Here is a 26,130-nt window from a genome sequence, read left to right as displayed (position 1 = left end):
TATGCTGGTTGTGAAAACTGCAGAGAGTGCTTCTGATATGCTGTTAACCATCCCTCAATGAACAAAATAGCTGTATCCTAGAAGTCCCCTGGTGCAGCCATGAGGGTAGAACAATGTTTCCTGCAACAAACTGCAATGGGAATTTTTAGAGTTTCTTCACTTCGGGCGAAATCTTTTATATCCTTCAAGGATACATGTTAATTTTGTACATTTAAGCTACAATTTCAGAAGAATCTCAGCTTTAGATGTACTCTTTTAATATTTTCATTGTTTCTTTTCACATATGTAAATATATATGGTTTATATAGCACAGTTCTCCAAAACCCAGATGAAATGTCACCTCTTAAAGTTTTCCCTAATTACTAAACTGTCAGATGTTCCTTCCTCTGAGCTCGTATGGCAATCTATACCTGTTTTTACCTTAGCCCTTGTCACCCTGTGAACTAATTATTCTTTTAAAAAATAAATCTTTCTGAGTAGAGACTGTGTAGGATGTGCTAAACATTCTACCATGCACACAGTGGGCCCATATATCAAAGAATTTACCTGTCCAAAATGTTAGTAGTGCCAAGTTGAGAAGTGCTGCATCCCAGAAATCTTTGTAACTCTGCAGAAATCCGATACCCACAAGGTGCCTGCCGTAAGAAGCACGAACTTACGTGAACGAATGAGTACTCACAAAGAACACTACTAACACAAAATGCCATGGATTCTATTTTATTTTTCTTACATCTTACTTGTTTATATCCTGATGAAATTTAAAACCTATTACATACAGTCGGCTAAAAGGAACATTTGTTGGACAATCTGCAGGTAGGCCGTGTTATGGACTGCCTAAAATCTTGTGGGTAGAGGCAGTCAATTTTAAAGGTGGAAAAATGTAAGAACTAATATTGAATGACAACTTCAAAAAACAGAAGTAAAAATATAATAATTTTAAAAATATGAAGTATAAGGAATCATATATTGGAAAAATACTGGAAAACAGAAGAATGTAATGATGGAAGGAAACTTCGGTGACAATAATAAACACTGATGGAAATGAGGGTCAGAAAAATAAAATAAGATAAAATTAAGGTAAAAGAAATGCTATTTTACATAACAGAACTTAAATAAGCTTCAGGAAAAGTTCAGAAAACCTCATGGGGAAGGCTTTTTTTGTTGTTCCAGAACAAACAAAAGGAAAAATGTTGCCCATTCAGAAGAATTGCAAAGGAATGGTAGGAAGCTATGTTATACTTCTAAAATGTGGTTTCTAAGTATGAATTTATGAACCAGGGGTTTCAGAAGCGGTAGCCTTAAGACTAGCATGGGAAGAGAAAAATGCTTAGCAGTCTCATAGAGGCTATCTGTTCCTTCACACAAAAGAAACCAAACTTAAACTACACAGATACACATAAGAAAGAATAGTTTCTTTGTATATTGTCTTGGTCAACCCACATCTAGAGAATAGTGTTCAATTCTGAGATAGGAAATGTTTTGGGTTCTGTGGTCCATATGATCCCTGTCTCAACTACTCAATTCCACTGTTGTGGTGAAAAACAGCCATAGATAATATGTTAACAAATGGGCAGGGCTCTGTTCGAATAAAGCTTTACTTACAAAAAGCAGAGGTGCCAGATTTGGACCTGGCCCTGTTTTGGAAGAGAAACACTGATAAAGATAATCATAGTGTTTAGGAGCCTGGAAATAGACTAGGGGTGATTTAAGAAGTCGCTAGATTTAGCCTAGAGAAAAGATACATCCTAGAATTAACAAAATCTGCTTTAGGACACTAAAGTAAAAGACATCCCCATTTCTTCATTTAATAAAATTAATTTTGTCTTGGTTCTCCACCACTAAGGCTGGGGAAAAAATTTATTCTCAGGTTTATGTGATACTTTCCTTGGGGATCGGTGAGAACTACAGAATTCATAAATCCAGAAAATCATGGAAAGGCCTCTGGTCTTCAGCTCATGGTGGTTCTCACTAGAAATATTTGTTGCCTGAGGCTATATGGTTAAGTCAAATGCTATTCCTATGGCTCTGCTACTCCTTTGATTATTTCTCATTCACTTAGCATAGCTGGCCACTTGGTCCTTCACCTTGGCTCTCAAGGCTTTGGTGTTCATCATTTGCTTATTGAGCTGTGTGGTCGAGGAACAAGATTTGCAAGAATTTGGCATTCCTCAATATTCCCAGGCTCAGAAGAAAATCGAATTCTCTTTTCATGGGGCCCAGCCACTACCGTCCCCTTTCCTAGAATCAGTGGTATAGATTTGGCAAGAGGTGAGGCTGATGTTCTTCTTAAAATGCTGGCGACAGTTACAAAACCATCTTTGGACTGGTGGTCCCAGACAGGCCCTTCTGGTCATCTTGAAACATTATTTTAAGATCTGAATGGAGGGGCACCTGGGTGGCTCAGTCGCTAAGTGTCTGCCTTCGGCTCAGGTCTTGATCCTGGGATCAAGCCCCACGTCTGGTTCCCTGTTCCAGTGGGAGCCTGTTTCTTCCTCTCCCACTCCCCCTGCTTGTGTTCCCTCTCTCGCTGGCTGTCTCTCTGTCAAATAAATAAATAAAATCTTAAAAAAAAAAAGATCTGAGTGGAGAAAGGAGGCATATACATATGAAAAAACTCACAGTTCAAGGAAGCAAGTGGTAAATATCAAGTAAATCATGAAAAAGAAAAGAAATGGTATGTGAGCTAAAAAAAAGGGGGGGTATAATTTTCAGGTGGAATAGACAAAAAATATCCTTTATTTATTTTTTAGTTGTTTTTTGTTTTTTTTTTCCAGTCAAGACCTTTACCTGAGCTCTTGGCTCTTCCTCCCCCTCTCCTTTCTCTCTCTCTCACACACACACACATTTTTCTCTAATTCCATTCCAATATTCCCACACTGATACTCAATCCAGAAACTATTTTAAATTCCTTCCTGTCCTTTACCTCCCACACCCAATCAGTCATCATCATTACCAAGCTATGTCTTCACCAGAGCATCTCTCATGGCCCACAGTGCCACTCATACTGCCTTTGTCTTATTTCTGGCCCCAGTTATAGCCTACATGCATGTCAGGACAGTGTTATTTGCTCTCTTTCCTAGCACATCCTTTCCCCATTTCTCACACTGCTCCAAGCTTTCTAACGTACATATCTGATAAATCTTTCCAATCTACAACCTAAAGGCTTCCATTGCCTTCAAGCTAAAACTCAGACTCCCTGGCTTGACATGGATGACATTATGATATGGCCATTGCCTACATATTATTTCTTATTTCTTACTATTTTTCTTTTTGTTTTTACTAATCCACAGTTCTGGAAATGGTCCATGAACTCTTTCAACGCACCCCTTTGACATTTCCTCCAAAAAAAGGCCATCTCCTCTGATCCTATAGCCTGATTAATGCTCCAAAATGAAGTGTCAGTGGAGCCTTTTCCTCCCAACACTGAGAAAGTACCTCAGTACCTTTCCCTGTGCTTTTTGGAAACCTACACATATATTTTCTATTACACTTACTCCACTGGGTAAAAATTACCCATAGTCTTAGCTATATCTCTCAAGATTATGAGCTACTTGTTAATATGAATAATACCTTTCATCTTGATAACACTAAAACTTGAGAGATAATAAGAAATCAATATATTTATGTCATTAGCAAAGGCTTAAAACAGAAAACTAATCTTCCCAGAGTGACTATCGATCTTCATGTTGTTAAATCAAGTGGTCAGTTCTCAGATCTATCAGCAGTCTGTGTCACAATCTGTCACTTGCTTCACCTTGAAACACTTTCTTTACTTGATTCTCATGTCTTCACGCTCTTCTGGTTTTTTTCCGAATGTCCCTTGTCACTTCTCAGTCTTCTTTGTTGTCTCATCCTCATGTCATGTTATACCTATTCTTATCTCATCTACACTCAGTCCCTTAGTAATCTCAGACTCTCGAGACCTGCTGCTGTCTCTTTGCTGATGCTCAAATTATCTCTCTTGCCCGGACTTCTTCCCTAAACTCTAGGCTTGTGTGTATAACTGCCTGCTTGACATCTCTAGTTGACTTTACAATAGAAATCTCAAATTCAACTTCTTTTTTTTTTTTTTCTTCAATTTTACTGAGGTATAATGGACAAATAAAATGTAAGGTATTCAAAGTATATATGGTGATTATTTGACGTATGCATGTATTGTGAAAGGAGTCCTCCCATCTGGTTAATTAACACATCCATCACCTCGAATATTTACCTTTTTTGTATATGGGGAGGGTACGGTGGTGGGGTGGAGAACATTTAAAACCAAATCTCTGATCTACCCAAAACCCTGTTCTACCCTGTCTCCCTTATCCATCAATTACAACTTCAACCTTGTAGTTGCTCAAACCAAAACATACTTTCAGTTATATTTGACTCTACTTTCTCTTAATCCCCACAGATATTTCAGCAACAAAACATTTGACTCTAATCTTAAATATGTTCAGAAGCCAACCACTTCTCACAACCTTCACTACCACCACCCTGCTCCAAACTACCATTACCTCTCATTTGGCTTCTTCCATTAGCCTACTATTTGATCTCTTGCCTTCCACTTTTGTCCTTCTCAGTCTATTTACAAGCCTGCAATCACAGATATCCTTTTAAAATAAGTCACTTCAGTCACACCTTTGATCGAAACCTTTTAGTGACCCACCATCTTAGTTAAAATCAAAGCCTACATCTTAACATTGGGCTATAAGACCTCATATTACCTAACTCTTCATTATCATCTCTTTATTCCCCCCATCCCTCACACTGCTTTAGCCACACGGTCTCCTAGGATGTCTTTAAACAAGCAACAGGTGCCTGCTCTAAAGTCCATGTACTAGCATGTTCTTTCATTTCCTTTAAGCCTTCGGTCAAATTTCATTTTCTTGTTAAGGCCTTGCCTGGATCTCCCTATTAAAAGTTGCAATCCCCCTATATCCATTCTTCATATCTACCTCTTCTGCTGAAGTTTTCTCCATAGCACTTATAACCTTCTAATATATTATTTTATTATACTTAATTATTTTAGTATTTATACTTAATTATTTATTGTTATTTATTGTAATTCTCCTGCCAGTGCAATGTAAAGTCCCTTTGGGCAAGAGTTTTTGTCCCTTTTATTTACTGCTATACCCCAGACCGCAGGAGATTGCCTGGCGCATAATCTTTCAATATAACAGTGGCTGAATGAACAAAGGGTACACACATTTTTGCATTTCTGAGTGCCTGACAGTGTCTGGATTAGTAGCATTTTAATGTTCAAAAAAAAATGCTAAGAGATAATTACCATAGCCATTTTAAAGATAAGGAACTAAAATTTCCAAGATTTGAGTCAATGATGCCTCCAGAATTTCTGTATAGTCAGTCCTTAAGGATAGCAGTCTGCTTAGTGGGAAGATAAAACTTGGAACTCAGAAAAACACTGTCTTTTCTTACATGGTATGCTGTACTTGAGAATGGCTTAAGAAGTGCTGATTACATGTTTCACAGGCCAGAGTACCTCTACCTTTGGCACCAACTCTTGTTCAAGGTTTTACCATTTTACAGAGATGTAGCCCAGCCAATATTTTTAGGAGACAATGAATACAACAGTCTGTCTATAACAAAAGTTCATTTAGGGAAGTAGAAAATGACAAGATCGATGATGAAATTATAGCCATATTGTGGAGTTTTAAAATGCTTTGCTCAGAATTGATTTCACCCATTGGTTTCCAAATCTGTGATGATTCTTAAAAATGTAGGTGTTGTGGACCCACCCTATACTTCCTACTGGTTTAGATATTTAACAAACTTCCCAGATTTATGTTAAGCAGCCAGTTCTGTATTCCGACCATAGATTGGCTTTTGGAAATATGGTAAGCAGGTGGCAATTTGCATATATTGTTATATATTTGCAGTTTATTCCTATCTATAAAATATTCCCATTTCTGGGAACTATAAAGCCAGGTAAATCTGACAGGGGGTGGGTGGAATGTCTTTTGGAGCAATGTGTCATGGACTGCCTCACAATAGTATTTTTCTCCATCTGTTATAGGTCAATGCACAAACTGGCCCAGTTGGAAAGACTTGACCTAGGCAATAATGAATTCAGTGAGCTGGTAAGCGAATGCATTTTCAAAACTTTATAAATACACCCCAGGAGATTGTTTCTTTTGTCTCTGTTACCCCAGGTATTAAATTATCCAAGTGCACATTTTCGTTTCTAAATATAAAAACAAAATGAAACCTGGGAAATAAAGTGATTGTTTGACTATATAGTAAACCACAGAGAACTGGATAGTATTAAATTCCCTAAAAAGAAGAAAGAGAGAGAGAGAGAAAAGGAGGAGGTAAGCAGATGCGAATGGATAATTTTGAGCACCAGCTATGAGCAGGCACCAAGTTCAGTGTGTCACATATGTTATCTCATTTAACCCTTATTTGACAGGTTGCCATGTTAACTTTATGGAAATGAGCTCAAAGAGCCTTTATGTTGTTGGACAACAATTAAAGCAAGACTTGATTAACTCAAAGTTCATACCTTGAAGGCTTCTGCCTTTGAGGATGCTTAGTGGAGAGGAGGGGTTAAAAGTCTTCTATTTCCAATTACACATATTACCATCTTGCTGCCACCAAAGTTGACAGAATTCTGACTGCTCCTTTCAGGCTTATGTTTTTTTTTTTAATTTGCCTGTAGACCAAAATCTCAAATGCAAATTAGAAAGCACATAGTCCTTCATAAGCAGACTCTCTCTAATTCAGAAGTCTCCACTTGAACGTCTTCAAATTTCAAAAATGCAATTCATCTAAAATGTATTTTACCTACTTTTAAATTAAAACATTTAATTAAGTAATCAACTATTCTCTCCCAGCTGTGTTGCTAACAATGTGACCTTGGGCAAATTACTTAACCTCTCTAAGCCTCTTTTTCAATTTCTCTAAAATGGAAATTATAATGGCTCCTCCTTTACAGGACTTGTGTGGGAATTAAATGAGATAATGCATGTACAGGGCCTGGAAAAAAAAGGATTCTCAGTAAATGCCAGTGTATAATCCACATTTTGTCTTGAATGTGTAAGGAAATTAACTTATTGACTTTGACCATAACTAATCTGGCCATTATTACAGCCTCTATCAACAGTTTATTGAAGGTAAAAGCTGACATTTGTTCTTCTGCAATTAAAAGCGTAGTCTGATTTAAGAGGTTACAAGATCCGTTTGGGTTGTGTTCATCTCCCTTGCATACCAATTCTGTCTGTCATGTATCTTCACACCTTCCCCTGCCTCTCTTCATTACATGGAATTTGGACATGTGCAAAGGAGGCTATACATCTTTCTGAAGAGAAGGGACTCCCTGGTCTCAGGCTGGTTTTCGGAAGTGTGCTGGCAGACATGCTGGCCTCTGGCCTGTTGTCTGCAGCTGATCCTGCCCCTTGTGTTAAATCTGGAGTTTTGAAGCCATGGTCAGTTCTTTGGGCTCAGGTACTACTCCCTGTGAGCACTGGCCAGCTCCCCACTGCTTGCATTGCTACCACTCAGCTGTCATTGGCTGTTAGATATATAAGTCTCTATCCCGTCTCCCTGCCAGCATCAGTCTTGTAAATCCATCCCAAGTTTCTGTTGTGAAGGTACCTCACTAGCCTTAATACCAATAGTAGCCCTATAGCCCACGTGCAGGCTCTGAGAGTCCACATGATGTGTGAACCGAAAGAGGCCCAGTCAAAATAAACTTCAGAGCCTCCCTCTGGCTACATCACAGTACCAAGTTTGCCCTGTTTTGGATGCTCTCAACTTTGTTATAGGGCAGTTTGCAAGGTGGCCTCAGTACAGATATGGGGGGCAAAATGACTCAGTACACTATCTAATGTACCTTTATTAAAGTAGATAGTTTTTTTTTTAAAAGATTTTATTTATTTATTTGACAGAGATAGAGACAGCCAGCGAGAGAGGGAACACAAGCAGGGGGAGTGGGAGAGGAAGAAGCAGGCTCATAGCCGAGGAGCCTGATGTGGGGCTCGATCCCATAACGCCGGGATCACGCCCTGAGCCGAAGGCAGACGCTTAACCGCTGTGCCACCCAGGCGCCCCTAAAGTAGATAGTTATTAATAATGTAGGTAGATAGATTGATAAGGGTAAGAAATAGCCATAGCAAAACTGTTTTATACTGGGAGTTTAAAAGTCAATTGTTAAGAAGTTACAGTCTGTCCAGGCTTCCATGAAGAGGTGTAGCTAGGTCTAGTGGTTGAAAGAACATGGATTGTGGATACAGACAACTGAGATTTGACTCTCAATTCCATCACTGGCTAGCCGGGTACCTTTGGGTCTGTAACTCACTCTCTATCCTCAGTGTTCTTTTCAAGAAAATAACAGTATAAAAGCCATCTGTCTCGTAGGCTTTTGGGGAATATTCCATGCAAGAGAATCTATAATAAACACTCAATATATGTATCTATGAATTTCAATTCTGTCAGGTATATGACTTTAGAAATCAAATCTATAAATATTTGGACCAAAAAGATGAATAGGGTATATTTATATGTTTTTGAAAGTAGATATAGTAAAAATACACTTAAAAAACATATTATTTTAACTTATGCTTTGTGGTATCTAAGAAATCATCATTGAGGAGAAATTTTTTTTTTTTTAATTTTTGAATTCCCAGTAGTCCATGCTAGTCACAAAGCAAGTCTCTCTCTTAAAAAAAAAAAAAAAAAAAAAAAGTCTTTCATTTGTCCCTGGACCACTTATCGATAATACTGAGTTACTTGGCATTGGCAGCAGGAAGGAGGGTTGGGGAGTATAATTATGGAATTTCACATTTCTGTCATTCCCTTTTAATCAGATGTCTGGCTTTTATTAGTCATATGTGTGGGACTAGCTGTTGTTTCTCTGAAAGTAACAACTTTTAATGAGAAAATAAGAGAATTTGCTTTGATAAGAGGCCTCTGGAGACAATGTCATGTGTAGGAAAGGGGATAAGTTCCATTCTGTAGCTAGGTATTGACACCTAGGAGATTACTGTCAGAATTCATTTTGTGTGACATTCTGAAGAGACAGATATGGAGAGAAGATGATAATAAGTTAAAAAAAAGAAACAAAACCTTACACTGTGAAAGTCTAATAAAAAGAGCAGAAATTTGCTTGCTTGAGACTCAATGTAAATATCTTAAATTAGGTTTGAAGTAGAAAGATCTACTTAAGGCTGCCTTTGTCATAATGAAAGATTCTAAACAGAAAGAATTATTTTACATTTCTAACAGCAGTAATCCCCGGAAAATACTGGGAAAAGTTCTGAGAACATAATGAATTCTCAAAGGTTTTTTTATATTGTTGTTTCTTTCCTGGCTTATTTTTGTTAATATAAAATTAGCAAATGTCCATTTTTTTATTTAAAAAGTTAAAAGAATTGTAAAAATTATAGTAAAAGTCATCCATGATCTCATCCCCTTGTATAACCATTATCAGTGCTTTTGGTATATTCTTCCCCTGCCACCATCATTTTCTTTTTAATTAGATCAAGTGAGTATTTTCTGGGGCCAGGTCAGAGATGGGATATATTAGGTTGATGGGTTGGGTAACATCAGTTCTTACAATTCCTCTATATACTCTAGGTAGACAGCCTTCTAACTGTTGCAGACAAATCATAAGCTTCCCAAAGTCACAGAATGGTCAGGGACACTAAAACAGACTCAGTGATTGCCCTGGGGCCCGGGAGCCCTATGATAGGTATATATTTTAGGTGTATATAGATCTATCCAATAGAACTAAGAGTCCTATTCATCCTGCACTGGTAGTGGAAATAACAAAGGCCCGGAAAGCAAATTACCATGAGTGAAAGTACTGGCAAAGGAAGCAGACCGAGCAGCAGAGCCTGGAGGAAGATGGGATCGATTGATCCAGAAACAATGTGAGGGCCTATGACCATCCCCCTAACCAAGCCCCAGCTTTCAGCTCCTAGCCTCTCATTTCTTCCCTCTCCCGTCCCTGTATTGAAGGAGGGGCCACGGTAATAAGAAAAGTGTCACTCAGAGCCCCCAAAAACTCTGCTATGGGAACCTTCAAGAGCCAGCTCTAAAGGCTCCTGGGTGGCTCATTTGGTTAAGTGACTGCCTTCTGCTCAGGTCATGAGCCTGGAGTCCCAGGATCAAATCCCTGATAGGGCTCCCCACCCAGCAGGGAGTCTGCTTCTCTCTCTGACCCTCCCTGCTCTAAGAAAGCTTCTTTGCAAACCAGAAAGAGAAAAGAGCTGAGCCCGGAGGAGGCAAAGAGCAGACTGCAAAGTGGTCTGTGCTTGGTTCAGAGCGTGGCAACAGAATGCAGGAAGGCAGGCAAGGCCTGCAATCTGCCGACTGCAGCGTGAGTGACACAGAAAACAGAGAGAATGGTGGTCACTGGAGCAACATGTCCTGTTATGTGGGAGATTCCCTGGTCTCTACTCCCCTCCCTGCCACAAAGCCACTCCTAAAAGGAATAACTGGGGAAGGGGATCCCAGGAAAGACCTAATTTCTTGATCTTCTGCTATTCGAGTGGAGGGAGGTCAGAGAAGTGAGATTTGAAATTGCACTGTAACTGCAACATAATACGTACTGGTGTATGTGTTTTTACAGAGATAGTTCTGTTTACCAAATTGGAATTGCAGTGTGCATTCTATTTTATATTAATGCATGATGATCAAATTCAAATAAATTCTTTACAAACAGTATGAGTTAGAAGCTTTCTCTGCAGCCGAATTAGGAAGACTGTCAAATAATAGCCCCAAAAAATAAGTAGTGAATTGAAATTCAAACTTAAGAGAAAATAATAAAATCAGAGAGGCTTGAAGTTTTGTTATATCAAATGTGATACATATAAGACAATATATGTAGTATATGTTTAAGTTACAAAACATAATAAAATGCATCCCTGTGAACCCGCCATATTTTCGTGAACTAGAGTATCACCACCAGTCCTGTACAGCTACCTGTAGGCTCTTACCTAGCTCTGCCTCATTCCCAGAGACAAGTACAATCCTGAATTATGTTTAACATACCCTACATTTGTATGTATGTCTAAATATTACACTGTTTCACTTTGCTGTTCTCAGGCTTTCTAAAAATATGACTATACTACAACTTATTTACGCTTTTCTTCACAATCATCTTTGTCCAGTGTTTTATGACATTGCTACTATGAATATTTCTGTAAGTGCACATGTGCAAGGATTTTCCTAAGGCATATGTTTAGAAGTGGAATTTCCCAGTCATTAATTGTGTACATATTCCCAACTTGAAAAATTATGTGTGGTTTTTCTCAAAATAGTTGCACTCGTTTACCAGCAGCCCCCAATCCACATCTTCGTCTACACTTGATAATGTCAGACTTCATATTTTTTCCAGTATAATGGCTGACAGTGGCATCTCATTATGATCTGAATCTGCCTATCCCCGATCCCTCATGAGATTGGTGCTTTTTCCATATGTAGGTGGCAGTTTGTGCTTCCTCTTCTGTGAAATGCCTGTTTGTGTATTTCTGCTCATTTATCTATTGAATGTCTTTTTCTTGTAGACGTGCTGGGATCTATTATATATTCTAGATGTTAATCTCCTGTTGGTTTTATGTGCTACAGATACCTCCTTCCAGTCTCTGCAGTTTTCTTTTTACTTTCTTCTTGGTGTCTCTTGATGACCTGAGGTTCTTAATTATAATGTAATAAAATGCATAATTTTTTTATGCCTAGCATATTTTGTGTCTTACTTAAGAAGTTCTTGAGTCCCCAAAGTAAATAGATCTTTTCATATGTTTTCTTCTAAAAGCTTGAAGGTTTTATTATTTAGAGTCAGGTGTATTTGCATCTGGGCTTAATTATTTTACATTGAATGTATTTTTTTTTCTGAAAAGATAGTTTTCCAAGCAACATTTATAAGCAGTCCTACCTTTCCCCCTGAATGAGTGTGACCTCTTAAGAAAATATGATTTCCATATATTCATAGGTTACCTTCTTCATTGGTTAGTTTATGATCTGGGTAACAAAACCAAACCATCTTAAGTAGCACAAACAATGTTTTTGATATCTGATAGAATAAATCTGTACAACTTAGGCATCTAGACATTTAGTTTTTGTATAAATTTTAGAATTAGTTTATCAAGTTCCTTGGTAAACTAGGGAATAATGTCTTTGGGATTTTATTAGAAATGCATTGATTCTAAGGCAGAGGATCATAGGGAAGAGGGCAAAAAAATGAAACAAGGTGAAACCAGAGAGGGAGACAAACCATAAGAGACTCTTAATCTCAGGAAACAAACTGAGGGTTGCTGCAGTGTAGGGAGGTGGGAGGGATGGGGTGGCTGGGTGATGGACATTGGGGAGGGTATGTGTTGTAGTGAGCGCTGTGTGTTGTGTAGACTGGTGAATCACACACCTGTACCCCTGAAACAAATAATACATTATATGTTAAAAATTTAAAAATGCGTTGATTATATAAATTAATTTTCATTGATTTATGGTGAATTGATATTTTTGTGATATTGAATCTATGCATGATGTATCTCCATTTATTTGTCCATTTTAATATCGTTCAGTGAAGTTTTATAATTTTCTTCAAAAAAGGTTTTACACGTTTTTAGTTTATTTCTAAGTACTTAATCATTTTGTTGTAGTTATAAATGTACATTTTCAAAAGTTATAATCTCCAGTGTTTTATTGTAGGTATACAGTAATCCACTTGATTTTTTAAATTTATGTTTAGCTACTGGCTAAACCGTCTTATTAATATAAATAATTTGTCTATAGGTTAGAGATTTCTGTGTAAGTACTCAAATAATCTGAGAGTAGTTGAATAGAAGCAAATGTTACTGTCTGATTTCTGATATTAATAGGAATGCATTTGATGTTTTGTTATTAAGAATATTTTTTACTGTAAGTTTTGCATAGATACTCTTTATTGAGTTCAGAATATACCTTTCTATTTCTAGATTACTGAGAAAATTTATCATGAGAAGTGCCAAACTCTATAACAATTTTTTTCTGATGATAACATTTTTTCTTTTTCATCTGTTAGTGCTATAAATTATATAGAGGATTTTTTAAAGATTATTAAATATGTATTATTTTATTATTTTCATTAAGTTTTTTTATTTTAGTTCCAGTATAGTTAACATACAATATTCTACTAGTTTCAAGTGTACAATACGGTGATTCAAGAGTTCTAGACATTAGTCAGCACTCACCATGATAAGTGTGCTCTTTAATGCCCATCATTTATTTCACCCATCCCCTCTGTCCTCCCCCCCCCCCCCCCCCGCCGGCAACCATCACTTTTTGTTCTCTATAGTTAAGGGTCTGTTTCTTGGTTTATCTCTCTTTTTGTCCCCTTTGCTCATTTGTTTTGTTTCGTAAATTCCACATATGAGTGAGATCATGTGATATTTGTCTTTCTCTGACTGGCTTATTTCACTTAGCATTAACTCTCCAGCTTCATCCATGTTGTTGCATATGGCAAGACTTCATCCATTTTTATGGCTGAATAATATTCCATATGCATATACCTCATCTTCTTTATCCATTCATCTATCAATGGACACAGGCTGCTTCCATAATTTGGCTATTGTACATAATGCTGCAATAAATATAGGGGTGCATGTACCTGAATTAGTGTTTTTGTGTTTTGGGGGTAAATATCCAGTAGTGCGATTGCTGGATCATAGGGTAGTTCTATTTTTAACTTTTGAAGAACCTCCATATTGTTTTCCAGAGTGGCTGCACCAGTTTGCATTCCCACCAGCAGTGTAAGAGGGTTCCTTTTTCCCCACATCCTCACCAACACTTGTTGTTTTCTGTGTTTTTGATTTTAGCCATTCTGACAGGTGTAAGGTGATAGCTCGTAGTGGTTTTCAATTGCAATTGCCTGATGATGAGTGATGTTGAGCATCTTTTCATGTGTCTCTTGGCCATCTGAATGTCTTCTTTGGAAAAATGTCTATTCAGGTCCTCTGCCCATTTTTTAATTGGATTATTTGTTTTTTGGGTGTTGAGTTGCATTAGTTCTTTATATACTTTGGATACTAACCCTTTACTGGATATGTCACTTGCAAATATCTTCTCCCATGCCTTTTAAATTTTTTTATATAGAGGATTTCTAATGTAAAACTGCTTTTGCATCCCTGAAAGAAATGCAACATAATATATAAATTGCCTTCAGCTTAATCTTTTCTGGGATTTTAAAAACAATCTATGCTCATGTGTTTGATTTTTATACATTATTCTTGTGTGCTTTCTTTACCTGTGGGTTTATGTTTTTCATCAATTTTAGAAAATTATCAGTCCTTATTTCCTCAAATGTTTCCTTTTATCCATGTGTTCTGTATCTTCCTCTGGAATTTGGACTAAACATGAATATGAGTATGATATCATAAGTGATTTTTAAATGCTATTTTAATAATTATTTTGTAAGATCTTTATTTGGAAAAGTAACCAGATAAGGAGTAATTTAAAGAGTTCATCTCCTTAAAGAAAGTCTTTCTGTCTCTCTATCAAAAATTATCCAGTATTAATTTTCCAGAATTTGAGGTATGATAGTCAGATGATTTTAAGAGTATTGTCAACTCTTTGAACTATTTAATGTACCAATTACTGACAGAAACATTTCTAAATTATGGGCCACTCATTCTGGATTAAAGAACACAACATGAATTTTTAAAAACAAACACCTAAATTATAGTAAAAAAAAAATTTAAAGAGTAAAATGTATACATAACATATATATATATTTTATGTGATAAAAAACTAATTTTTTAAAAGACAATGCAAAGATTGATTGTATTTAAAGTCTAGGGAATTAATCAGGAAATGAGCAGTATCATTCTAATTATCTAATATTTGAGACAGTATGTCAAGCAGTCTTTATAAAAATATTTCATAAATTCAGCCATCCATGAACTCTATTAGAGGATTGATATCCCATAAAACTTCTTAGAAAAGCTTAAAAAATATTCTGCACTCTGCAAATCACCATTTTGAATGCTTAGTAAGGCTACAGTTCACTGTAAGGAAGAATTTCTAATATCAATATTCAAAGTGAATTACTTTTATTGATTTTTTATCACTTTATTTGTAGGGTTAAATATAAATTTCAAATAGACAAAGAATTGAGACACTGAAAAGAAATGCCAATAGTTGTATAATATTGGGGTGGAAAGATTTTACTGTAGCCTTCAAGATTCTTCCAGCTGCTCTAAGAATTAATTTGACATCAGAAAGATTAACAGGAGAAAATAAAAGTTTAATTGACTGTGTATGGAGTCCCAATAATGAAATTGAGACCCAGAGAAATGACCAAGGCAGGCAGTTTTAATGCTTTTTAGACAAAAAGACAATACATTTGTATGAAATTGGCAAGACAAAGGAAACTTATGTTTGGGGGTTTCAGTTAGTAAGGAATTCTAAACAGAATTTGAGTTAGGCCGAAATAGTAAATTAGCAAAAATACAAGCTTTGTTTATACAGCTTTCTTGACTCTGAGTTCTCTGCCTCTGATAAGACTGTCTCTACCACCCGGTAAAGGGAGAGTACCTTTCACATGGAAGATTTATCTCCTGGTTTCTAGAGACAAAAAGGCATCAGAGTGTTTTTAACACTTAAGTAACTTTCAGTTTGAAATAATCAATATGCCAAAGTGGTACATTTTGGGCTATCTCCCCTTGGCTCCTACAATGGACTATTTATTTGGGCTATAAAAATAATACAAATGTGTTTCATAGAAATTTGAAATAATCAAGGACTTTAGCTAATGATTTAACTTGTAATTTAAGTTGACTTGAGTTAAATTAAACTCATTCTATTAAAAGCATAGCTGCCATTGGCTTTGCCTCCTTAGTTTGCCCAAGCTGTGCTCATTTTTAATTAGCTAGGATGCATGTATACCTGAGGCAAGCACTGTATTTGCATATCTAGCAATTTCCTTCATAAGTAATTACAGCATAGGTTTGCCATACCTACTAATCAAGTTTTGTCAATTATTTTTTCAGATTAAGCTTATAGAAAAGAACAAAATAATAAAATACAATTTGCAATCCTGTAACTATTTTTAGGGAAAATATTTGAGACATCCTAATTATTAACTAGTCCATCTCCTGCTTTTGTAAAATTACTGAGGACATTGATTTAGGTGTACATCACAGGCATTGCCAAAGGTTATTAATATATCAGAAGAAACTTGAGAAATGAAACATTTTTTAAAAATTATTAGAAGCACATCAATTTTTGCATCAGTCGAAGCCCAGTCAGGGTGGAAACTACATCAATTGTTTAACAAAGGAAATTTAATATAAAGAACAGTTACTCATGTGTTGGAAAACTGAAAGGACAGAGAGGCGACACTGAGGGATCACAGAGGAGATAACTGTAGGAAACAGCTATCACCTCTAGCGTAGGAATCAAATGGAAGAACGTGATGTATGGGACTCAGACCTGTAAAGAGGCTGGTACTGGTGTCTCCAAGGGGCCTTGATAAGCCTGATTCTGGGTGTGGGAAAACTACAGACCAAGGACTGCTGTTCCTGAAGCTTAGTGTCACCACAGAGACAAGTGTTGCTGTTGAGATGCTAAAATTAAATAGGAGAAGCCCCATCCTCTTCCTCTAGCCTCCCAGTCTCTCTCCAGTCCACCCAATTGTCAGTGCCTGACACAGAGTCTCCTGTTAAAATAGAAATGTTGTTAACCTCAGGATTGCAAAGTAGAATTTAGAAAAGTGGGCCCCCTGCTGAAAGGCAAGAGCTTACGCATTTAAAATAAAACAAATGTAAAAAAAAATAATGATAATAAATAAATAAAATAAAACAAATATTTACTTTTGTGGACTCCATTTTGGCATCATTTCCTCCAGATAGCTTTCCCTGTACTTAGCTGAGCACCATGTCCCCAACTGGCACTTGATAATGTTTTTGAGTGAATGAATGAATCATTTGATTTTAAAGTGAACAGTTCAGTCAATTCTCATCATCAGAATCATGCCTATATAAATTGGAAATTTTTAATTCAAACTAAACAATAATAGAGGTGGAGGAAATACTTTAGTTTACCTGAAAAGCGATCATTCTACAATTAGATATCCTTTAAGAAATCAATTTCAATTCACTTTGAGACAAACTTCCAAATGAGTTTCTCTATGAAACTCTAAAGTACCCAATTTGCCACTGTGATCAATAAGTAAATAAAACTGTATTTCCACTAACTCTGGAATTTGAAAGGAATCCTTGATGAATCATTCAATTAAAATGTATTTTCTGACTGAAAATAATTGTGGAGCCTTTTTTTCATAAGATGACCAAATTGGGGTCTCCACTTTTGTAAATACCACATCTGTTGACCTAGGGCTTTAATAAGCAAACTCCAATGTCAAACATGCAAATAAAGAAACTCATTTCCATGCTTTCAAACTTTCCCTTCCCTAGCAATAAAATAAGTCATCTTTGCCTATTTTTAAAGGAAGCAGTTTTTTCTTCATTGCCATTTCTCATTACTGCAATATCATGATTAGGTACCATGAATGAAATTAATTAGCTCTGTTTGCCTTTCCATAAATAGATTTTTCTAAGAATGGCACATATCTCAATGTAGTCAAGTATCCTGGTGTCCCTGTCAACAGTTGCTACCAGAGAAATTAAAGAAAAAAGAAATATTCCCTAGTTGAACTGGGGTAAACTACATTAAGTAAGAGTATACATTTATAATTAAGGCTTTACAAAGAAAACAGAAGTATTATGCAATCATGGAGTAAACCCAAGAGTTTATTCTTGAGTTGTGAATAGGGATTGTGAATCACCCAAAAAATAATAAAGACTGTATTTAAAATAATCAAACTAAACTTTACTTCTTCCTCCCTTATGTGCTGAAATGGTAATATTTGGACATATGATCTGAAATTGAATTAATAGAAAAAAATGTATTTGATTTCCAGTTCACAACAAACCAAAACTAAAAGACAACAAAAATATCAAGAAGAAACATAAAGGAAGGGGGATGGATAGAGTTGTGTGTTTATGTAACTAGTTGGGGCAACTAGTTAGGGTAGCTAGGGAAGCTTCACTCAACAGGTGACATTTTAGTAAAAACCTCAAGTAGATGAAAGAGTGAACCATGCAAATATCTGGGTAGAAATAGTAAGGAAACAGGAATTATAAACACCTGAGATGAGAGCAAAACTTACATGTGAACAGCAAGAAGACTAAAATGGATGGAATAGAATAAGTTAGAAAAATAAATGATAAATTAGTTGTGGGGAGAAGGGAGGGTAAATAGATAGAACCCTGTAAGAAATTTTGAAGATTTTGCATCTTACTCTGAGTAAAATGGAAGCCATTTGGAAGGTTTTGAACAAGAAGAACCTGTGGTCTGACATATTAAATTATATTACATCACATTGCTTTATATTACAGTACATGCTACATTATGTCTTACATGAATCATTACATTACATTACATTACATTACATTACATTACATTACATGGGATCACTTTGACTGCTATGTTGAGAATAAGTGGAAAGTGGAGCAAGGTGAAGTCAAAGAGCCCAGTTAGAAAGTTATTGCAATAATACAGGCAAGAAATAATAGTGTCCTAGATTGAGGTAGTAGCAGTGGAGGTGGTGTAAGGAGTTGATTTCTGGGTAAATTTGAAAGGTACAGCCAGAAGTAGGATCTGAATTTGTAAACTCGGGATACGCCCTTTCAATAAGTAATACAAAAATTAGGAATATGTAATTAATTACAAAAGTGAAATGCTTACTTGAGATAGAAAAAGAAATTATGAATTCTAAATTACAATTTGAAGTTAATAAAATACGATTTTGAAAAGCTCGCAAATGCTGTAAACATCATTAAGGCCAGGAAAATAACAAAATAACATACATCTATTATGCTCTTTCTCTCCCTATGCTTTGGCTTCATGCTCTTTGACAGCCTTCACATGACATATATCTTATAATATCATTTTCTATGAAGGTAATAGAAAAGAATCCAATCTTTAGCATAATTTCTATTACTGATAGTTCAGAAACATTCATTTCAGCTTTAAAATTTTTCACTGGTATGTCTTATAAAATTTTAGGATTGTTGCCAAATTTGGGAAAAACCTCTAACTCCATACATTTCAAGCCTGTTTCTCCTCCTTTTCTCATACTTCTGGTGCTGGAAACCAAAGGGAACTTTCGTGTTCAGTATGTCTTCTGGCCCCGCACTTTCGTGTTATGATGGTCAAGGGAGTTTGCACAATGGGCAGGAGTACTACTGGAAGTCTTTTCTACCCTCAATGGTTAGCAACAAGTTAACTATATGCAAACAAGATTGCAAATCATAGGGGCGCCTGGGTAGCGCAGTCATTAAAGCGTCTGCCTTCGGCTCAGGGCGTTATCCTGGCCTGCCGGGATCGAGTCCCACATCGGGCTCCTCCGCTAGGAGCCTGCTTCTTCCTCTCCCACTCCCCCTGCTGTGTTCCCTCTCTCGCTGGCTGTCTCTCTGTCACATAAATAAATAAAATCTTTAAAAAAAAAAAAAAGATTGCAAATCATATAAATACATTCCACGAAATCTATATTCCCATGCAACTTCCTTGTATCCAGCTCCCCAAAATGCCTGTGGCCGTTCCATCAGTACATGACATGAGGGAAATGGCAACATAGGGAGAGTCAGGATAGAAATTATAATTAAAGTGTTTTACTTTTAACCCAGCATTCCAGGAGGAGGCATATACCTGTATCCCTTTCCTATTGCTCAATTGTAACAAATGACCACAAACCTTAGTGACTTAAAACAATATGAATTTATTATCTTACAGCTCTGGATGTCGGATATCTTAAAATCAGTGTATCATCATGGCTCTGTTCCTTCCAGGATTCATGGGAGAATCTGTGCCTTGCCTTTTCCAGCTTCTAGAGGCTGCCTACATTCCTCCACTAGTGGCCCCTTTCTCATATCACTTCATTCTCTGTATCAGACAGTACATCTTCTACTCTGACTGCTTTCATTATTACATTTCTTTCTCTGCCTTCTCTGACCCTCCTGCTTCCTTCTTATAGGAAGCTTTGTGATTACATTGGAACCCCCAAATAATCCAGGATAATCTCTTTGTCTCGAGAGCCTTAAGTTAATCATATCAGCAAATTCTCTTTTACCATGTAAGGTAATATATTCACAGGTTCTGGAGATCAGGACATGGGCATCATTGGAAGTCTGTTATTCAGGCCACCATGGTCTGGCCTCTGTTCCCAAAGATTCATGTCTGACCCACATGAAAATGCACCCACCCCAACCCAGAAGTCTCATCCATTACACCGTTGACTCAAGTACAAAATCTCATCTAAATCTCATCTGCTCAGAAGTCCCAAATTTCATCATCTAAAGCATCTAAATTAAGCATGGGTGAAGTTCCCGGTATAATCCATCCTGGAGCAAAGCTCCTCTCCATCTGTAGACCTGTGAAAATAGAAAACAGTTCATTTGCTTCCAAAATACAATTGTGGAATAGGCATGGGATAACAGTTATAGGCAAAAGGGAGAGGGGTGGGGAATAGGAGTACAAAAGGAGTCTACACTCAGAAGCACTTCAGAATCCAACCAGGAAAACTCCATTAGGTTTCTAGGCCTGGGAATAACCTCTGTGGCTCAAGATTTATTACTCTGTGCCTATAGCTCCACCCTTTGAGTCATCCTTCCTTTTCCAGGAAGGTACACAAGAGTTTGTAGTCAAGTAGATTGAACAACCTGTTTCCTACCTCTAGAATTTTAGGAGCCTTGCAGTCTCCTCTCATTTTGTCCTCTCTCTGTCCCTGTCAGCCCATGCTGGCAGTATTTCTGTGGATGCAACAGTCTTAAGAACCTTGTGGGTCTCCCTTGTATATCTTGATGATTTCTTCAGTGCATAAGAAGTTCCTTTAAATATCTTCCTTGGATAATCCCATCTGTATTCCTGGCTTCTTCTAAAATGTCTGACAGGTTCCATGAGACACCTACCTAATCTCTTCAGAACCCTCTGTGTGAATGAATGAATGAATGAATGAATGAATGAATGAATGATTTGACCTCTTAATACTTATAAGGCACTAGCAAAAGTTGCCCAGACACATCCTTGGCTTTCTTTCTAGAATATTCTTTCCTGGCAGTGAATCTCCTAATTTTAGCTTTTTTTTTTTTTTTAGTAATCTGGATAGGATGAGAATTTCCCATCAAGTCCTGGTTTCTTTTTGCTAAACAGTTCTTTCAGTGTATCTCTTTCTTGCGTTTTACTGTAATCAGCAAGTAGTAACCAGGACACACCTTCAAAACTTTGCTTGGAAATCTCTTCAGCTAAATATTAAGTTTACCTCTTGCAAGTTTTGCTTTCCACATAATTGTATGACACAATTCAGCTGCTATGTAACAAAGATCCCCTTTCTTCCATTTTCCATGTTAACATGTTTTTCATTTCCTTTTGAGCTCTCACCTAGTAGTGCTTTTAGTGTCCTTGTTGCCACCAGCAGTCTTTTCATGATGATTTAGGTATTCTTTAAGATGACACAGATTTTCTTTAACATGCTTCCTTCCTTCACTTCCTTCAGAATCTTCCTTAGCAGAGAGTCATTATCATCCATAGTTCTACTAACACTGTGTTTAAGGCAATCTAGGCTTTTTCTGTCACAAATTTATAGTCAGAATTTTTCTGGTTTCTGTCCCCTGCCCAGCTCCAAAGCCACTTCTACATTGTTGGTTATTTACTATGGCAGTAACCCACTTCCATATTCCAACATATGATTCCCATCGTTGAGCTGTAACAAATTATGACAAATTGAGTGGCTTAATACAGCACAAATTTATTATTTTAAAGTTCTGTAGGTGTCATTAAGGCTGTGTTCCTTCAGGAGGCTCTAGAGAAGTATCCATTTTCTCTCTTTTTCCAGCCTAGAAGCCACCTACATTCCTGAGCCTGTGGCCCTTTCCTTGCACCACATCAGCTTCTATTTCTGTCATCATATCTCCATTTTTGCCTTCTCTGATCTTCCATCCCACCTCTTATAAGGACACATGTGACTATATTGGGCCACCTGCATAGCCCAGGATAATCTCTCCTCTCCATCTCAAGATCTTTGAATTAATCATACCTCTATTTTCCTTTTCCATGTAGGGTAATATATTCGGTTTCTGAGGATTAGGATGTGCATATCATATAGGGATTTCATATAGGGAGCCATTATTCACTTGACACCCTACACCCCCAAAATTTAAAGCACATGTCCACATAAAACCTTACATATGAATATTCACAGCAGCATATTCATAATAGCTAAAAAGTGGGAAAAATCCAATGTCCATTAACTAATAAATGGATAAACATGATATAGTTTATCCATAAAACAGAATATTCGGCAATAAAAAAATGAAGTACTGATATAGATTAACCTTAAAAACAGTGTGGTATGTGAAAGAAGCCAGAAACAGAAGGCTATGTATTGTATGATTGCATCTATTTGGAATGTCCAGGATAGACAAATCCACAGTGACAGAAAATAGATATGTAGTTTCCAGGGTATTAGAGGAAAGGAAGAATGGGGAGATTGAGTATGGGGTTTTTTGGGGGAGGTGATGAAAATGACCTAGAATTAGATAGTTGTTACGGTTGCATAACTTTGTAAGTATACTGAAAGCCACTTAGCGTTATATTCTAAAAAGGTGAAATTTATGATATGTGAATTATGCTTCCATTTTTGAAATCTTAAAAAAGAAAGCAATCTTAACTTTGCAAATTGCACAAAATGTAGCCATGTGAACACACTGCCAGGCTTCCTTCCAGGATCTGGGAAGAGTTCATGCAAGTAAGAGGCCTGAAAGTTTGAACATCGTTAACTTTAAAGTACATCTGCCTCTAGGTAGAAGCAACAGGATTTGTTGACAGACTCGACGGCAGGAATGAGAGGGATAGGAGTTAATAATGACTTCATGAATTGAGACCTAAGCAACTAAAAGATGAAATTTCTACTTCTCAATAGACTACTATACCAGATGCAAGGTAGTTATTTATTTTTTCAGTTCTTTTTTTGTTTTAATTGTGTGGGAGAAGCACATAACATTAGCTACCCTCTTAACACATTTTTAGGTATACAGTACTATATTTCACTGTATATTTATAATTAATGATAAGCACAATGCTGTCCAGCAGATCTCTAGAACTTTTTCATCTTGCATAACTGAAGCTTTGCATCCAGTGAACAGCAGCTCCCCATGTGCTCTTCCCCCTGGAAACCACCATTCTACTTTCTGCTTCTATGGGCTTGAATACTTTAGATACCCCATATAAGCACGATCATGTAGTATTTGTCCTGTGGCTGACTTATTTCACATGGCATAATGTCCTCAAAGTTCATCCATATTGTCAAACATTATAGAATTTCCTTTTTCTAAGGCTGATTAATATTTATATTTATATAACTGTGTACCATATATATTTATGCCAAATATGCCACATTTTCTTTATTCATTTATCTATCCATAGACATTTATTTCCACATTTTGGCCATTATGAGTAGAGCCAAAATGAACATGGGACTGCAAATAAATCTTGGAGTGATTTCAGTTCTTTTTGATATATATCTAGAAGTGGGACTGCTGGATCATATATATGGCAGTTCTATTTTTAATTTTTTAAGGCACCTCCATACTGTTTTCCATAGTGGCTTCACCATTTTACATTCCCACCAACAATGCATGAGAGTTCTAGTTACTCCATATCCTTATCAACATTATTAATTTTTTTTTTTTTGCTTTGTTGATAATGGCTATCTTAATACATGTGATTGATCTCCTTATGGTTTTTATTTGCATTTCCCTGATGATTAGTGATGTTGAGCATCTTTTCATATACTTGCTGGACATTTGTATGTCTTCTTTGGAGAAATGTCTATTCAAATTCTCTAAGCATATTTTAGTTGGGTCTTTTTTTCCCAATTGGGTTGTAGGAATTCCAACATTCTTTCATCTTTTGGATAAATTCCACGTGGTCATGGTTTGTCATTCTTCTAATGTGCTATTGAATTCAGTTAGCTAGTATTTTGTTGAGGATTTTTTGAATTATGTTCATCAGGGCTAGTGGCCTGTGGTTTTCTTTTCTTGCAGTATACTTTGCCTGATTTTGGCATCTGAGTAATGTTAGTTTCATAAATGAGTTTGGAGTGTTCCCTCTTCTTCAGTCTTTTGGAGAGATTGAAAAGGATTAATTCTATACATGTTTGGTAGAATTAACCAGTGAAACTCTCTGGTCCTGGATTTTTCTTTGTTGGAAGGTTTTGATTACTGATTCAATCTCCTTATTTGTTATTGATCTGTTCAGGCTTTCTATTTCTTCATAATTCAGTCTTGGTAGGTTGTTTGTTTCTAGGAATTTATCCATTTCTTCTAGGAAATGTCCAAAGTATTGGGGTTTAATTGCTCAGAGTAATCTCTTATAATTGTTTTTATTTCTGTGGCATCTGTTGTAATGTCTCCTCCATAGTTTATTTGTTTGAGTTTTCTCTTTTTTTCTCAGTCTAGTCAAACAGATGTCCATTTGTTGATCCTTTCAGAGAAACAACTTTTAGTTTTATTGATTTTTTCCTATTATTTTTCAGTTCTCTATTTTATTTAATTCTTCTCTAATTTTTATTATTCTTTCTTTTTGCTAACTCTGGGCTTTGTTTTCTTTTTTGTAGTTCTTTGTGGTGTGAAGTTATGTTGTTCATTTGAGATCTTCTTTTTTTAATATGGGTATTTAGCACTATAAAATTCCCTCATATTACTGCTTTTGCTGCATCCCATGAGTTTTGATATGTTATGTTTTCATTTTTGTTTGTCTTCAGATATTTTCTAATTTCTTCTCTGGCCCATTGGTTGTTCAAGTGTTTGTTATTTAATTTGCACATATTTGTGAATTTTCTAGTATTCTTCCTGCTGTCAATTTCTAGTTTCATTCCATGTGGTTATAAAATATACTTGGTATTATTTTAATCTTCCTAAATTTATTAAGACTTGTTTTATTACCTAATATGTAGTCTATCCCAGAGAATGTTTTATGTGCACTTGAGAAGAATGTGTGTTCTGCCTGGTAGGTCCATTTGCTCTATAGTGTTGTTTGAGTCCTGTGTTTACTTATTAATCTTCTGTCTGGATGTTCTATCCATTAGTGAAAGTAGGGTTTTAAAATCCTCTATTATTACAATGCCATCCATTTCTGCCTTCAATTCATTTAATATTTTCTTTGTATTTGGATTTTCTGATATTGAGTACGTATTTATTTATAGTTATGATATCTTCTTGGTGAAATTTTATCATTATATAACTTATTTATTTGTCTCTTAGCAGTACTTAATTTAAAGCCTATTTTGTCTGATAAATGTATGATTGCCCCTGTTTTCTTTTGGTTACCATTTGCATGGAATATCTTCTCCCATTCATTCACTTTCAGCCTATGTGTGTCTTTATATCTAAAGTGCATCTTATATAGACAGCATATAGTTTGTTCTAGTTTTTTATATCTATTTCAGGCAAAAAACAAAACAAAACAAAACAAAACAAAAACAAAAACAAACCCAAAAGCCATGACCCATGTCTTTTGATTGGGGAGTTTAATCCACTTACATTTAAAGTAATTATTGATCAGGAATGACTTACTATTACCACTTTGTTAATTTTTTTGTGTCTGCTTTGTAGCTCTTTTGTATTTTTCCTCTTGTTGTCTTCCTTTGTGTTTTGTTAATTTTTTTGTAGTGACATATTTTGATTCCTTTCTTGTGTGTGTGTGTGTGTGTGTGTGTGTGTGTATGTGTGTGTGTAATATAGGTGTTTTCTTTGTTTTTACTATGGAGCTTACAAAAACATCTTATAATTGTGAGAATTTATTTTAAACTAATAACCTCTTAATTTCAGTTGTACACAAAAAACTACACTTTTATTTCTCTCTCCCTACACTTTGTTATTGATGTCACAAATTACATCTTCTTATATTGTGTATCTATTAATATATTTTATAGTTAATTACTTTTTATACTTTTGCCATTTCACTTCCATACCATAATTAACAGTGATTTATACACTACTGTTACAAAATTACAAATTCTGCATTTGCCTATATATTTATATTTATCAGCAAGACATACTTTTGTATGCTTAATGTTGCTATTTAGCAACT

The 26,130-nt window shown here is 36.1% G+C and overlaps 1 protein-coding gene across 2 annotated transcripts in view; it reads left to right on the top strand.

The window, feature by feature from the left end:
- The window catches only part of LRRC7 (leucine rich repeat containing 7), a 391,349-nt gene that overhangs the window by 204,026 nt on the left and 161,193 nt on the right, over positions 1-26,130 (top strand). For both annotated transcript variants that reach the window (XM_040627144.1, XM_008690729.2), the window contains exon 7: positions 6,023-6,086. In XM_040627144.1, coding sequence (XP_040483078.1) covers positions 6,023-6,086 — 64 coding nt within the window. The remainder of the gene's footprint in view (positions 1-6,022; positions 6,087-26,130) is intronic.

The sequence above is a fragment of the Ursus maritimus genome, unplaced genomic scaffold, assembly GCF_017311325.1.
Source record: "Ursus maritimus isolate PB19 unplaced genomic scaffold, ASM1731132v1 scaffold_12, whole genome shotgun sequence".
Lineage (NCBI taxonomy): Eukaryota > Metazoa > Chordata > Mammalia > Carnivora > Ursidae > Ursus > Ursus maritimus.
Note: the sequence above shows the minus strand (reverse complement) of the source record. Positions and strands in the feature narration are given on the sequence as shown.